The 16,908-nt window shown below is 42.3% G+C and overlaps 1 protein-coding gene across 1 annotated transcript in view; it reads left to right on the top strand.

Moving 5' to 3' along the window:
- Window positions 1-4,497: 4,497 nt before the first annotated feature.
- The window catches only part of adamtsl2 (ADAMTS like 2), a 29,647-nt gene continuing 17,236 nt past the window's right edge, over window positions 4,498-16,908 (top strand). The window contains exons 1-2 of the mRNA XM_023343328.1: window positions 4,498-4,643; window positions 15,959-16,064. Coding sequence (XP_023199096.1) covers window positions 15,960-16,064 — 105 coding nt within the window. The 5' untranslated portion in view covers window positions 4,498-4,643; window position 15,959. The remainder of the gene's footprint in view (window positions 4,644-15,958; window positions 16,065-16,908) is intronic.

Below are 16,908 nucleotides of genomic sequence, written 5' to 3' on the forward strand. Positions count from 1 at the left end.
GTAACTGGACCAAACAAACTCTGGGTCACCTACAAACCTCGATCTTGGTTCTGTAGTGCATATGTGAACACCAAGCGGAAAATCAGGAAGCAGACTACAGCGCAGGGCATTCTGGGTAAATATAATCAAAACAAACATGCTAGCCTAGCACTAGCCAGAGAAATGACTTGTGGTCTTTAGAGAAATCCAAGAACAACTAAAATCTGATGCCACTCCGTCTTTGTTTACATTTTGTAAAAAAATTAAGTTGCTCTCAGTGACTTCAGAGGTTTTGTTGTCGTTTCCTTCAGTGGTTCTTGCTGCAGCGCCCCCACAGGTGAGGAGGGGAACAGGCTAGTCCCCAATCAAACCACATCTACCGGACTATCAGGTGTGAAAACATCCTTGGTCAATTTATTGGCTGATTTAACTTAACCTGAGGTACAGCATCCATCCACCCTCAGGGTGATCCGAGGCCGTTTCCAGGTCAGGTTCTGTAGTTTTGGTTCTGCTGCAGGTTTCCTCCCTTTAGACAACAGTACCAACCCAGGATGGACCTTATTAGTTGTCACATCATGGGTTTCCATGACGATATCTAGTGGTCCAATGTTGGAACTAGTGGGTTTTTGGAACCTTTCACAGACTGTCCTTCTGCACTGAGATGTAAAGATTCCCCAAATTATAGCATTTTACAGACGTTTTTTGTTTAGTTTTCCATGTCATGAGACTTATAGGAGCAACTTCATGACACATTTTTTGACTAATGTGCTCAATATTACTCGAGACATGAACCAGGGGTTAAACATTACCCTCTGCAGCCATGAGGAAAGCCCTGGAAGCCAAGGAGGCAAATATGAATGACTGTGCAGGTGTTACTGCCACCGCATGCGTCTCCGCTGCGCACTTCACCGTACCTGACCCGGCTGGTTCAGAGCACAGATATCTGCTCATCAGAAATTGCCAGTAGACTTCAGAGTCAACATTGACAGTTTCTGTGAGTTTTTTGAAAGCAACTGAGCACGATGTGTCACCAGATCACATCAACACTGAACAATTTCCAAATAAATGCAACTTATGCTCCAGTATATCTGGTATGTTTTTCCTTTTCATGACACATTTTTTGACTAACGGTTTGTTGTAAAAGTTGAAATCCCATTAATTTGCATGGAATTCAATGCTACAACTTTTATTTTGAAGGCCACTGCTTTCCTAATGTCATCAGTGCCTTTATGTGGCTCAGCAAATGTGTTAACTGCCCTTCAAGAAGTTTTTTGCACTTAAATATGTCAGCTAGCGTCAAAGAGGAAAAAGTGATGCAGAACGCAGAGTTTATAAAAATAATTGCCATCCCTGATGTGAATCCAAATACCACCGTTCCTTCAGAGTTTCATGCTGTGGATGCTACTAAATGATTTTTAAGAAATGAGAAGTAGAGGTCATTTAGTCCAATAATTCATCTTAAACATCTAAATTATTTATTTTTAACTGTGTTTTATCTAACATCCAATAACTGAGCAAAGCCAGTTTTCTTCCTCTGAATATTTCTCACTGCGGTTCCGTTTATGACACTTTTAATTGCTCTTTGTCTGGAGGCTCTAACCCTAATGACTCCCAACACTTTGCATGCTGCTAATGGGCACGCTCCAAAACACACACACACACACACACACACACACACACACACACCCGTGGGAGTGTTACTTACATTCACTCAGCAGCCTTTATTAAACTCTCACATCAAGGTGGCACGCTTGAATTACTGGTGGGACCGTATTGCTCTGGTCTGGCAGACGGTGTGAACTGCCTCCATCAGCAGGGAGCTAAAGCTAAAGAACAGGACCTCAGCAACACACGTCAGGTCCAACAGTGTTGCTTGAATGTTGCCTATTATGGTTATTATTCAAGCTGTTTGGCTGCAGAGAAGATGCTAAACATGTTTTCCTTTTATTTTATTTTGAAGTGTTTATTTTTGCCTGCTTGCAATGTCAGCCAAACTTCATCCTATAAAAATCCTAGAGGGTTTTTGTGGGCTGGAAAGTGTCCATAAAAGCTGTCTGTCCATATGTCCCTCCATCCATTCGTCAACTTATAATTTTAGTTTTCTAAATAACTGAATCTGAACCAACTATGACCTGTAATGTTGGATAAATAAATTGTGGTGTATTCTAACCAGTTAATGAAGTGGAGAAGAAGTCGATCTGACCAGGAAGCGAACAGACGATTGAGAGGACGCTCTGGTCATGACAGGAGGTAAGTTCACAGACCTGAAAGTAAAACCATGAAACATGGAATGACACAGAAGGAGTTCAGCACAGTGAAAAGACAGCTGTACCAACAGAGGAGCGACTGAGCGAGGTAGAGAGGAAGAGGGAGCGGCGAGAAATAACAGCAGAGGGAAAGATACAGGAGACGAGCTGAAATCATAATAAAACATGAAGGACTGAGACAGACAGGGGAAAAAAGGGCAGGAAGACACGGTGGTCCTCAGACTTCTCTGCTTCACATCATTCACCTGGATCTTCTGGGCTCACCTGACGGTTCCTTGTGTCCTGAAAGGAGTCATTTACAGAAGGAGATCTATGAGCCAGTTCAGATGAACAGAAAAGAAACAAACAAATCACTGCAGAAAATTAAAGGAAAGAAACAGACACAGATACTGTAGATGCATTTAGGTTTACAAAGAGGCCCTGAATCTGCTGCTGAATCAGGGAAAGTTCTGGAAAAATCCCACAGACGAAAACGTCTGAATCTGTTAAAAGAAATGACAGATTTCTTAAACTTTACTAAGATCTAAAAATTGGACCTAGTTGCTCCCTTCTTGACCTCCGGTTAGAAACTGAAACAAAACCTTTTTCTTTCTCACTGTCTGACATTAAATCAGACTAATCCTTTCTGTTAGGACCACATCTGCTACAAAAAGTAGACAAAACCCCCAAAACGGAGACCCTCCTCTCCATGACCACGCCTTGCATCTTATCCAGGAACAACACAAACAGGATGGAGACCCGGTAAAGGTTCATGCTGCCCCTGGGAACCCACAAACCAACCCAGCAAAGCACATGTGAACCAGTTTCACCATGGCCTTGGGTCCATTGTTCCAAAGAGAGGATCCTTCTCCTATTGAATCCCACGTTTTAACCTCATGGATAAGGTCCACCAGACCCTCTGACCGCCACCAGCAGGGAAAGTAGGTTCATTTTTTTGCCCAAGGACACAACGAGTGAGACGGACAAATTGGGAGAACCCACCAGTTAAAAGCCGAACTTCCACCTTCTGAGCCATTATGAATTAACTGATCCACTTCTGACTCCCTGAGGGTTCAAATGATCAAGCCGGTCTCTGCCATCATGATGGAATAACCTTATAGCTCAGACCATCTCCACAAAGAACATGGTGACCAGACTGAGCAGATCTGCAAAGTACTCTTTCCACTTACCAACAATATCATCAGTCCTGGTCAGCATCAAACCAAACACAGCTGGGGAAAGTCCTGCTTTCCTTTAGGTCAACAAGAAGTCTTTTTCAACAACCTCCTCAAATTCCTCCCTTTCCGGAGCTTTTGTTTCTGCAACCAAAGAAGCTGCAGACCTTCTGGCTGCCTGGTTCCTGTCTGCTTAAGGTCAAGCCCTAAAGCCAAAGTGCAACTTGATGGGTTTCATCACTGGCAACCACCAGTGGGTCCTCTGGTCGCTGTCATTGTGGGTACCAAAGACATGGCCCATTCAGACTTTATGTTTCCAACTTACCTCAGAACATGAGAGATGTTGTCCCAGAGGTTTGAACCATATAATTGTTTCCTTAAATGCAAAGGAACTAATGTGGTCAGAAAAAAGCACTGAAAATTAGCAAACATGGAGCTAAACATTTCTTTAGTTCTTTAGAAACATAAAGAACTTTGTATCAAGGCTACTTTAGGCTTTGCAAGGTACCAATCAACCAGAACGCTATGGATCTAATCAATGTCTGCTTTGGTAGATGTTTCAGTGACACTGAAGATGAAGAAACGGGTGAAAGACTCTTACAGTCCAAGGAAGGAGGAGCAGAGGAAGAGGTGATCGATCACTGAGTCTGAGTCCATCAGAGGCGTTAGTGCTGATGGAGCGACTTCTCCTGGGTTAGGGATCCCTCATCCTTCATCCAAAACCAAACAGATGTCTTCCAAGCAACACTTAAACAGTAATTGGCCTGTAGCAAAGTTTTAACCAAAACTTTCTGGTTGCTATGGAGTAAATCAGTGTCAGGTAGAAAGTATGATTCAGAGCTGTAGTCAAAGTATCTTAAGGAGACGAGTAAGAAGATGTGAAGTTGAGACTAATGAACTGATTACTAAAAAAAAATCAGTCAGAAAGCAGAGCAGTCAGCCAGACTCCTCTGGTCCTCCCACCTCCTCCTCCTCCAGCCCAGACAGAGGAGGAGGAGGAGGAGGAGGAAGAAAAGGGATGCAGGGAAAGCACACCTTACCTCCCTCCCTTTCTTCATCCCTCTTTCTATCCCTCCTCACTCCACATTGACAGCAGCTCTCATCACAACTCAACACTGCTGTTGCCGGCAGGCTGAAGCACATTCAGGCACACACACACACACACACACGTTAAATCCCACTTACTGACGCTGAGTGGCATCTTCAGCACACACCAAGACGCCCTTGGACTGCTGCAGGCGAGGTGAGTAAATATTTGGGAACTCCTCTGAGTGTGTTGCTGCTGTGCAGTTTGTGTGATTTCTGTGTTGGCGCTTTGGACGCCTGCATGTGCAGTTGTGGTTTCCCCTCTGCTCTGTGTGTGTGTTTGTGTTTATGAGGCACAATAGAGCCGATGGGAATTGTGTTTTGCACCAGACCAAAACAAATCCACAAAATAATGCTGACTCGCTCTCAAAGGAGTGTGTGTTCCTGTGCAGGCATGCGTGCATGTGTATTCCTGGAGAGGCCCGAAGTCTGACTGGAAACTTGTCAGCTGTTGGGAGATGTGAGTGTAAACTGTTGAGGTAGAGGCTCACAGTGGGTCCAGCACGGCTCGTCTGGGGAGTTGAAGGGATAGAAATCCTACGCTGAACTTTTTCAACCAAGCGTTTTCTGCTTGATGCAGAAAATGTTTGCTTTCAAAAAATGCTCCTGCTGTTTAGAGAAAAACATGTTTCTGGTCATTGTTGAACTCCGTTAACACTAAGGCTGTTTTCACTGTCCGTCAGACTCGGTTTGATTAGAGACCAAAATGGCAGCATTTGGTGCATTTTCAGCTGCTGCGGTTTGCTTTCACACTGCACTGTCAAACAATCCAAACAGTTTGAGCAACCTGTTCATCTCCACTGCACCAAGAACCACTGAGGGAAACGACACGAAAACCTCTGAAGAAAACAATCATCGCAACTTCCTCCTTCACAAAATGTAAACTAAAATGGAGTGGCACTATATGTTAACAATTGGAGGATTTCTCCTCCAACTGAACCATTTCTCCCACTGGAGCTAGACATATTAGTCTGTTTTAGTTGTATTTACCCAGCATGCCCTGCTCTGTAGTCCACTTCCTGCTTTTGGAGTGGTTTCTGGTGCGTTTGGTGTTCACATGTGCATTCGAACCTCAGCAGAGATTACTTAAACCAAACCAAGATTGAGGTTTGTAGGCGGACCGGAGTTCTTTGGTCCGCATCAGAGTTCGATTACGAATTCACACCTCCACAAACAAACCAGACTTTCTAGGCAAACAAACTGGATTTCCAATCAAAGCATTAGGTAAACTTACCTAAGTTACTTAACATCTGTTAACTCCTGTGCTCATATTGTCCACTCTTTAGCTAGGCAGTATAAGTGAAGAAAGAAAAAGCTGAGAATTCACGGCATAATAGAAAGATTTGAGCTCTGCACACGTTACAAAGCGCTTTGATGTGTTTTGCAGTTTTAATGCAGACCATCTGATGAGTGCTTTAGCTATGTATTGTAAATTAAAGCCATTAATCATGTGAGGAAGTCAAGTCAACATGGATCAGAGCAACAACGTCTAAACCGACTCTTTTGTTCCTGATCCAAGCAGTAAAGGTTTTGTGGGGAGAAGCTGCAGTAAACATTTCTGAGTACAGAGTTTAATCTGCATCTGAATCACAGCAAATGTGTGCGATTTATTAGAATTTTATTAGATCAATTACTCTGCCTTCTCAAGTCTCTGCATTGAAACCCTCCAGCTCTTCTTTTCAAATCCAGATGAGCTGAACATAGCTGCGTTCCTGGAAATCCTGGTTCTGAAGAACTTCACTAAGAGCCTTCCTCCCTCCGGCTCCTTCCTCCCTCCGGCTCCTTCCTCCCGTCTCTGATCCAATCCCTTTCTCAGTCATCATTCCTGTGAGAGGAGACCGCGGAATGAGTCAGTTTCTCAACAAGTAGACACCCACAACCAACCTCTTGCCTCCCAGCGTCTGACCGATGCTGGGGTTTGTCTAATTACCAACGTGTCATTCGGCTTTTCGTCGCTAAGAAATGATCAGAATGCCGCGGTCTCCTTTCCAACGCTCAGTGGCTGCTTTTCCGGGATCGGGTATCGCCAAAGCTCCACAGGTGACATTTACCTCAACCTTTTCTCGTACAGCCAATTGGGAATCCTGATTTTAAGACAGAAACATAGATGGGAATTGAACCACCAACTGTGTGAGCCTGGTTGATACTTGCTGTTGATGTTACCCGACACACAGCTGGGATGAAGTGAGTGAAACGAGCCAGAAAGATTCAAGCAGCAGCCATGATAAGATATCAAAGTTCCACAATGTCTCCTTTACGGTGCTTCGTTTGATCGTTTTCTTCACATTGACTCAATTATCTGAATTCACCTGAGATCAGAATGTGTGAACAGCAGGTTTTCTGACCACTGCCTTTGTCTTTATGACCTGTATCTGAATTTACTGAACTACTAAAGCCTCTTTGCTACAAATCATTAAAAGTACTTTAATGCACTTCTCAGACGGCAGTGGTTCAGGTTGGCAGAGCAAGTTGGTCGTAGACCTGTAGGTTCCCGCTGTGAACCCCATGTCCTTCTTCCCCCAAGATAACAGAAAGGTGTTAGGCCGGTAAGATCATCTGATGTAAAATCTTTGCCAAGTCTGTGGGCACGCAGCTGTAGAGTAGAAAGAACTTTTTGTCAGGATTCTCAGATTGTTCTTCCATGGGAATCCTTCTTAAGTCATCATAAAAACAAGAGTCACCTTTCACCCAATTTCACCACCATTAGTGTGTGAATGAGTGTAAGGAGAATGCTGATGTCACCACAGAGGCGATGGACTTTTACTGATGAGGAGTTTGTCTTTTCACTCATAGCAACATGATTCTCAGGTTGCATTCACACCACTCTAATCCAAATCTAGTTTGCTTGCCTAGACAGTCTGGTTCATTTGGGAAGTTTAGAATACGTAATCAAACTCTGCTCCGCCTAAAAACCTCAGTCTCGGTTTGGTTGTAGTGAACGCTGGTGCGGCTCGAATGCATATGTGAACACCAAGTGGACCGGAGACCACGCCAGATCTAGGAAGTGGGCTACATTGCAGGGCATTCTGGGTAAAAACAACCAGAACAAACACTTGAATCTATCGCTAGCGGGAGAAATGTCTTGTGGTCTTTAGCCAAAGACAAACGAGAAATTATCCAGCTGCTATAATCTGACGCCACTCCAGTTTAGTTGAAATTTCGTAAAAAGTCGAAGTTGCGCTCAGTGTCTTCTTCAGAAGTTTTGTGTCGTTTCCTTCAGTGGTTGTTGGTACAGCGCCCCCACAGGTGAGTAGGGGAACATGTTGCTCAAAGGGTTTGGTTCACTTGACACAGTTCAGTGAGAAAGAGAAGCTGAAAATGTCAGAAATATTGCAGTTTTGGTTCCCAGTTGAACCGAGTCTAAAATCAGTAGGAGTCAGTTGAAGTTGTTTGAGCATCTCGTTTGTTGAAGGCTTCAAAAGGATGCACCACTTGGTAGAGACTTTTAGGCAGACCCAGAAGACGAGCTGGAGAATGTCTTTTGACTCATAGCAACATGAGTCAGTCGGGGTTGAGTTAGTCATCCTTTTTACTGTGGAAAGGGATGACTGGGTTTCCCTCCTGCTACCTCTGAACCAATCTCAGGAAAGTAAATAGAAGGATGGAAAACAGAAAGAAAAACTCCTGGTGATTGTTCACTTAGATTTCTCTTCTTTCAAATGCCTGTTGGCCGTCTGAGCATCATTGTGACTTACAGGACGTTTCTGTATGCTAGAGCAATAAAAGACGTGGATGTAAATAACCCTGAAAACCTCAGAAACAGAAAACCTATTTGAAGACTGGAAATCTTGAATCAGAACATTAATCCTGGATGGATGAATAAAACGCTCAAAGCTTTATGTTCCACCCCAGTTAAATACATTCTGCTCATGATTTATACATTTAATTAAACCTTAAACTGTTGGATTATTTCAGGTCTTCCTGTAAAACATCTTCATTTAAAAGACGATATTCGTATAACAGGTGTCGGGCAGCGTGATCAGCTCCAGTCCGGCGTCCTGGGGGACAGACCTCTGCTGTCCGTCTGTCTCCTAAGGTTTCCACGACTACAAAAACAAGACGGAGAGGCGAGGGGCCCCAGGGGTCCATCAGGGTGGGGAGAGAGTTCGGGAGCAGGGAAGACGAGGGAACTGTGTTTACTTTTGTCTTCTTTTTTTTTTTGTCTGCCCTGCTTGGCTGCTGGGAAACGACAGCAGAGTGAGGAAGGAGAGAGGAAGACTCTGTCTGGACGGCAGCAGGACGACTGCAACCTGCAACCCTGGGATTGGTTTCCTGTAGCAGCTCAGTCCCAGCTCTACACGACCAAATCTTTCATCCTAACGTTGTAGAAACTAAAGAGCGCTTCGCTACACTGAGGACAGATGGTCCTCTTTACTGAAGGAAAACAATCATTATGTTTTATTGTTCAGTTCAGCTTGTACAACCAACAGAGAAACAAACATCATCTCAAGGCAATCTGAAGCACAAAAGTACAAATATATATATAATTATGTTAAATTTGCTCCAAATTTAGGAAAAGCAATTAAACACAACATGACTAACGTAATGTCTAGTTCACACGGAAACAGTTTTATCCAGATTTTTCCCTTCCAGTCTTAGGAACGTTCTGAGTATCTGGATGGCTCTTAAAGTAAACTTAGAAGTTATTCCTGCCGTGTGTGAAAAGTGATCTGCTCCGCTTGGAAAGACGTTGGGACCACTTCCATCTAAAATCGGGGTATATTGTAGGACAAGCAAGAACACAGCCTGTTAAATGCAACGTGTAGCCAATCAGTAAGCAAGGTGACAAAGTCTCTAAAATACTGAAGACAAAACAACGGAAAATCCGATGGACATCAGAGATTTGTTTCGTTTTTCTCTGTTAAATATATTTCTGAAACTACCACCATTGCTTCTTCACAGTCGGCCATGTTGGTTTACACTGAAATTGAGAGGTTTTATTAGATTTCTGACCCGACATCTAAACGTTAGTGAGAGTTTGTGTGTGGCGTGTTGCCTTTAATTTGATTTTTTACCGTTGTGTGTGAGGTCTCTCAGGTTTTGAAAACTCCAGTTGTCTAAGATACCAACGGCTGTAAAGTTATCTAAGGAAGATCAATCAGATACATTGAATCTTGACTTTCCTGCACCGCCTGCTCCTGAGCAAGCATGTGGCGACAGTGGAGAGGAATGATTTCCTTTCAACAGGAGGAGACTTCCAGCAGAACTGAGGACAGACAGAAACATTCATCCTGCGGCTTGGTTACTTTGGTATGAATCAGTCCATGAATTTCTTCACCTGTAACTTTTTCTGGTGGCTCGGTTTCTTTTCACGCAGAGAAAACACAAAGCAAACAAGAACTGGAACATTTGGTCTGTTTATGGGTCAGTTGTTCCGGGCCGGCAGAACCAGATGTACACAGGAAGCAGATGGTGTGAAATCACATCATTAGTGTTTCTGGGAACTAATTCAGGTAAAATACAGAGTGATTATGAGAAGACGTCTTAAATGTTGGACTTTATGCTTTATGAAAAAACTCCCTCCGTCCCAAAATGCAACGCTAACCTGGCTACAGAAAGAGGTTTGGCTAACTAATTTTAACTAAACAAAATTTCTAAAACAAGTAAAATATAAATATAAATAATACAAAGTAGGATAGCTCAAAATGGAATATCTCAAATGAGTTGAATAATCCTGAAGAGGTTTAGCTTTAATAAGTTAATAAATCCTAGAAATGAAGGATCAAGATTAAAATTCTTAATTCAACTCAGCTTAAATAGTGCAGAAATCCATTTTTACAGTGTACAGTACATGATGGTATGACGAATGAGTGAATGAATGAACTGAGGGAAAGTTCAAAGGTTTAGTCATGAAAAAAATGGCAATAAAGACTTATAAATACTATCTTGGGCCACACCCAATACACTGTAAAAAAAAAAAAAAACATTAATAAAAAAAGTGATTTCAGAAGGGCACTTTGTCCAGAGGAAAAGAGCAGGCGCTCTAGCACCACCTAGTGTCTGTCTGTGAAAGTCCCTGTGGTCATTTATTATTAAGTTACTAATTACTTTGTCTGTTAATTAAGTTACTAATTACTATTAAATTACTAATTTTCTATGATTTAACAATAATATTTTATGTTTCTTTCTATTGTTTCTGTTTTTTGGTCTCTATGGGAAACAACTTTAAGGTTTTGGCAAATGACGTTCAAAGTAAAACAAGTTTTCAAATAAAAGTTTTAAATAGAATAACTTCAACCTGACTTCAGAGATAAAATATTTCATGTGCAGAAACAGAAAACTTTTCAGCTGTGGTTTCCTGGCCGGCTGGTTCACACCATCATCCTGAGGATGACTGTAGTTTTTAATCCAGTTTTTATCCAGGCCTGCAGAGTGGGAACATGCAGAACGATGATGAAGATGCTTCCCTCAGCGGGGGACGCTGTACACGGAGAACATTTGCTGGAAATTTAGCATTTTGGCCAAATTTCCCCAATAAAGTTTGTACGCAAACTCAAAACGCTGAGCTCAAAGTCAGAATCTGCTCCATCGTTACTAATGTGTGTGTCTGTAAACAGCAGAGAGGTGGAGTAAGACATGCCTGTGTGTTTGGGATACCTGTGTGTGAGCTCCAGCGTGCACAGAGCCGCAGTGTGTGCCGGCGCTGAGTCATGCCACTGGCTGCGTGTGTGCGCACGTGTATCCGTGTCGGACAAAGCGTCTGTCTCCTCCCTGAGTGTGTGTCTGGCAGCTGGCCGCACTCCAGCTGCGTCTGGTTGGATAATGAAATCCAGGTTTTTCTTGCGGCTGCTTCAAGACACCTGCCACCAATATTTAACGCAGAGAAAGCCAGACTGCAGAGGGTGAGACCAGCTGCTTGCTTATTTTATTAAGAGCTGTCCTAAAACTGGGAGTTCAGGGATCAATGAGCCTGTGCTGGTGATCAACGTCCTCCTCTGAGGAGCCTCTACAGTTTGGATAAAACATGCACATGCAGGGAGGTTTAAAGCACATTCTACATACAGTTAAAACCCAAATTAACACAGTTAGGAGAGAAATTTATAGGGAACAGTTTGAGCAAAAACACCCAAAGGAGAAACAACAATGGCAGATAATTAATGGCAAAGATAATGGCCGACAATTAACATGCGAAAGTTCAGGAGATGTTCTCAGAACATCAACAAGAAGTTCATTAGTGATTGCTTTTTCCCTCTGCAGCGAAACGTGACTGTGGTAGAAACTGTAACTATAAATGTTGAGACGGACGTGGAGGCAGTGGCTCAGCGGCATTCGGTACAGGTCAAAGGTCAACAAGTCAGATTCAGAAGGTGGAGGACAACGTAAAATCCAACAAAAGTCAAAGAGTGGACTGATGGACAAATCATTTCAGTCCAGCATTCAGCTTCTATGAACCACAAATCTGGAACAAACTTCCAGGAAACTGTAAAACAGCTGAAACACTGAGATCCTTTAAACCAAGCTGAAAACGCAGCAGGTTAGAGTTTGATTGTCAGTAACTGGAACATATTTGATGCGTATTTGCTTGGTGATTTTGATGTTTGACTAAATATAATGTTTATTGCTCGTTTCTTAATTGATGACTGTATAATGTTATTATCATGTAACACACTGAGCTGCCTTGTCGCTGAAAGGTGCCATATTACTAAACTTGACCTAATTTTATGTAAAAAAGTAAAGTTTCTGAGTTTTCCCTAACCAGATGATAACTCAAAAAACAGATTAATTGAATTTTTTCAGTGAAATTTCCTCTTAAGTCTTTGGGACTTCACTGAATCCTTGAATTTCAGGAAACTCCTTAGAGAAGCCTCCTTTTCCTGTGAGTCTGTGTCTGTTCCTGCCAGCCTTTACATACAGACATGTACATTTCCTTATGGTCTGTGGAGCTAAACAAAGGCCTACCTGTGTAGCAGCAAAGGGAAACTTCCCTTCCTCCTTCCAGCGCTTTAGGGCGTGTTTGGCTTTTTAGAGTCCAGCTCACCCGTCTGCACCACCTGTGGCCTCTCGGCGGCCCATCTGCGTCACGCTCCACCTGCCAGCAGCCGTCTGCGCGGACCGCCAGCCGGTCTGCACGGCCCAGAAAACAGATGTTACTTTGTGTTGCTTGGAACTGGCTTGTATTCATCAAGTTTATATCGAAGCTGCGTGTTATGCAGGTAATTCTGAATATTTATATGGGTTAAAGGGAGGCAAGTTATCGATTAATGAGTTGATTGATCAACTAACAGTTGATGAGCGTCTTTTTAAAAAAAAATCTGAGTTTTCTCTTGTATCATGTGGGCTGATCATCTTTCAAAGAACTTCATTTTTCATCATATGCTGATAATAAAAATATTCATTTTAACATTATTTTGTGTCAACTGTATTAAAGCTGCAGCATGTAAGTAGATTTTTACATATTTGTTTATGGTATAAGAGATCATCTTCTTCCAGTGCTATCTAGAAAAAGCAATCAGAGCCAGGAGGAGGGTCTTAGCGCTGTCAATCACCACTCCATGTGGCGCTGCTCATCCCCCTATCTTTGCTATGATATCGCTTCTCCCCTATCTTTTCATAGATCAGTGACGTGCGGTCAGGGGAGGCAGGTGAGGCAGTGCCTCACCAGCCATCATGGAAAGAAAGAAAATATATAATCATAAAGTAATTTAAATTGTTATATTCATCCGGTGGTTTGTACTAAAAAATATTTATTTTTCATGTAGCTTCACCAATTTCGATTTTTATTTGTTCAAAATCGCTGAATTTTCTTATTTTCCCATTCAAATGCTTGGAAGCGATGCCGGTGAGGCAGCAGCGAGCTCTGCCTCACCTTGGATTGCGCAACCCCTGGCTCTGCGCTGGCTGCTAAGCGGAGAGAGCATGTTGCTGTACGGCGTCAATAAAATGGTTTAAACAAATTTAATATGTGAACTTATTTCCAATAATTTAGCTTATGTATATAATGTACAGTGCTTTTTGTCACCAACTGTGTTTGTGTAACGTGTTTCGTGTAATGAGCGATTATAAACGGCAGAGAACAGGTTCGAGGTGAGGCAGGCAGTTCTCTTGCCTCATGGCAGGGGGCGCTCAAGATCCCAGACGTTCGTCTTGTTCACTCCTCAACTGCCGAGTAAGTGACAGCGAGCTAGGCTAAACAATTCGGGAAGCAAGTCAAGTGCAGCGATAGATTTTGTGAGCTACAGTTTGTATGTGTAAGGATGCAGAAGTGAAACATAACCTGTAAACTGCTGTCAATCTATGCATCTATTTGCAAATCTGATTCTGATGACGTCAGTGCCTCACCAGCTATGAACCTCACCGCACGTCACTGTCATAGATTATATGTCACCTATTATACTGTCACAACATGGTGACAGTTTTAACAAATATGTAAATAAAATATTGTTTTTCAATAAAAGTTACATACTGGACTGAATAAACAGAAAATTGTGGCTTTCTCACATTATTAAACTTAGACAAACTTATAAAATATAAAAAGACAGGAACCTCTTCAGTTGTTGGATAGAAAAATCAAATATGTGAAGAATAAAATGTGAAACAATTCATTCCCCATGAGCAGAGATGTTCTACATGTAACAGATGGTATCAATGAGTCTCGGAAGTCGTTCAGGTGGGTCTCAACCAGATATTTTATTTTTTTTTTATTCTGGGGGAAGAAGGGAAAACAAATGAACAACCTCCTCAACTCCTTCTCCCTGCACTCCAGCTCCACAGCAGCACAGAACAACGCTCTCCTAACATTTTTTCTCTCTCTCAGACTTAACGAAAGTTAACAAAAAAAGAAATCTTCTCACAAAAATCGCAAACGAAAAACAAGAGGAGAAAAACGCCACCTGGTGGCCACAACAACACAATACAGTGGGACAGAGTTAAATAAACAGAGATAAAAAGTATAAATTAAAAATAAAAACACATACCTGGGGGAAGAAGGGAAAACAAATGAACAACCTCCTCAACTCCTTCTCCCTGCACTCCAGCTCTAAAAATGTGAAAATAAAAACAATGTTCAACCTAGCTGTGCTGGACTAGCACCGGTCGTTCGCGCCAAAATAAAAAAGGAAATTATAATAAAACTGTTTATAAAAATAACCTACAATGACGGTCAAAACTGCAAAATAACACACTAACAAACAATAATAAACAACATATGGTAAAGACATCAACATGAACAACATCCATACAGAAAAACAAACATATCTCAGCAGCTAACTTTCCTCTGACTTACCCACAGCAGCGCAGAACAACGCTCTGAGGGAAAAAGGGGGGGCAGAGGAGCTATGAGGGCTGGAGTAAACTACGGAAGCCCAGGAACCACAAACGAGGCGGAGAGCAGAAGGGCGACCCCCGCAGGCAAAAACAACAAATTAAATAAAAATAACTGAATAAGATAAAATTCACAAATTCTCAATATAAAATGAATAAGAAATAATAATTTAACAAAGAAACACATTTGTTACTCTGTTACATACAGAAGCTACGATAATCTTCAAAATCAACCTTGCTTATTAGCATCATGTCTTTTTCTATCACGTAACATTATTTCTCGTTTTAGCTCCTTCGCTTTTCCAACATTTTCCTCACCTTCATGGCAAATCTGTAAGAATTGCTTCAGAAATGGTCTCTGCTCCGTTATGCAGCTCCGCTGAATGACGCGCCGTTGAGGTGAAACGTAAAGAGCTTGTCGAGTATCAAAAGTAACATTTCAAAACAAAAGCGCATAAAATGCATTTTGCATCTCAAACCGGACTCAGTTCTGACCTTTTCCTGTCCCAGTTCTGGTATGACCGCCATCTTTACTCCTGGCTCCGTTTAAGGACGACCAGCGGCGCCCTCTGCTGGATGGCGACCAAACTACAACAATAATAGGCTGTAAAATCGGGACGTTATTAGAAAATCGATTGGAACTAATTTAAATCTAATTAACCATTAGTCAACAATTAGTAGTAAGTCGATTGATTGTATATCTATATCTATAGTTAAACAGTTCCAGGATAATCCCAGTAAGTTTACTGTCTGCTTGGAAATGTTGGCTTAGCTTCATGCTAGCTACTCAAACCGCTAACGTTGTGTTTCAGAAAGCGAGATCACTGCAGGCAGAGAGGAAATATTAAGACTCCTAATGTGTTCTCTGTGCATGAAGCAGCCGAGACTCTTGTGTGGTTTTGGAAGCTGAGAAGCCTCAAATTGGAGTTGAAAAAACCACCCGCATGTCTCGGCTGAAAGCTTCCATCCGCAGCTCATGTAGCTGCCGCAGGAACTCATTAGCGGTGGCGATGCTTCCCTCCAGACCCCTCGGTCTGTGTCAAGCAATCATCGCTGTGCTGTTTTTATCCAGAAACACATGGAGGTCTGCGGCCCCAATGCTGATCCCAACCCCTGCATGCATGTTCTGAATGTTTCGGTTCTGCTGGAGACAAACATGCAGATCCGTATAGAGATGTTGAAACTGAGTGTTTTCTCCGTTCCTGTGTGCAGGATGAGGGTGTGGTCATGGGAGCAGTTTGGGGAGACAGGTGTGGTCCTCCTTGGCTTCCTGACACTGGCCATGTCTGTGGGAAACCTGTCGTCCAGAGGCCTGCAGGTACACAACCTCAGGAGAACACTGCAAAAACACACAATCTTACCAAGTATTTTTATCTACTTTCTACTGCAAATATCATAGCACACGAGAAATAAGACAAATCTAACTTACAAGTAGCTTTTCAGCAAAAGAGGAGCTCACTTTAAGTCTTTAATACCTTAATATTGCAGTATAATATTAATATTTTCTTACTTACTTGTTGAAACAGTCTATGTCATGTTAGTTTGGTGTGACAGATGATCTGTGAAAAATCGAGATTTTCTGTCTTCTTCCAGTGCTAACTAGAAACAGCTAATCAGAGCCCGGAGGCGGGTCTTAGCGCTGTCAATCACAATCTGTTTGGCTTCTCATCCTTTCTCCACATCGCCTCCTCGAGCTCTACTATGCTGCAGCTAGTATAGCTTGTTGTGAATGCGCGGTGTAGGTTTCTTGTAATGTTGAGTTGTTTCTCCATTCGTTAAGCATCAAGTACACAGGTTGATTGACAGCGCTAAGCCCCGCCTCCTTAAACTTTTCCATATTTTGTCCCACTCTTTTTATATGTTTTATTTGGGTTTTATGATGACCAACACACTGTAGAGGGAAAATTACTTTTTGCATTGTTTTACTAAAACAATCTGAAAAGTGTGGTGTGCATTTATACATGGAGGCTGAAATCTTTGCAAGTTTTTGGGGGGAAACAGCTCCATCCTCACTCAGCTCAGATGGTAAACATCTGTATCATAATTACTTCAATAACCTCTGTTATATTCCTCACTTATGGAGGTCATCATTTTTACACCTGTGCAATGCATGCTGGGCCAGAGACGTGGGTAGGTTATAGTGACTGAAGTCTTTAAACAAA

The sequence above is a fragment of the Xiphophorus maculatus genome, chromosome 12 (assembly GCF_002775205.1).
Source record: "Xiphophorus maculatus strain JP 163 A chromosome 12, X_maculatus-5.0-male, whole genome shotgun sequence".
NCBI lineage: Eukaryota > Metazoa > Chordata > Actinopteri > Cyprinodontiformes > Poeciliidae > Xiphophorus > Xiphophorus maculatus.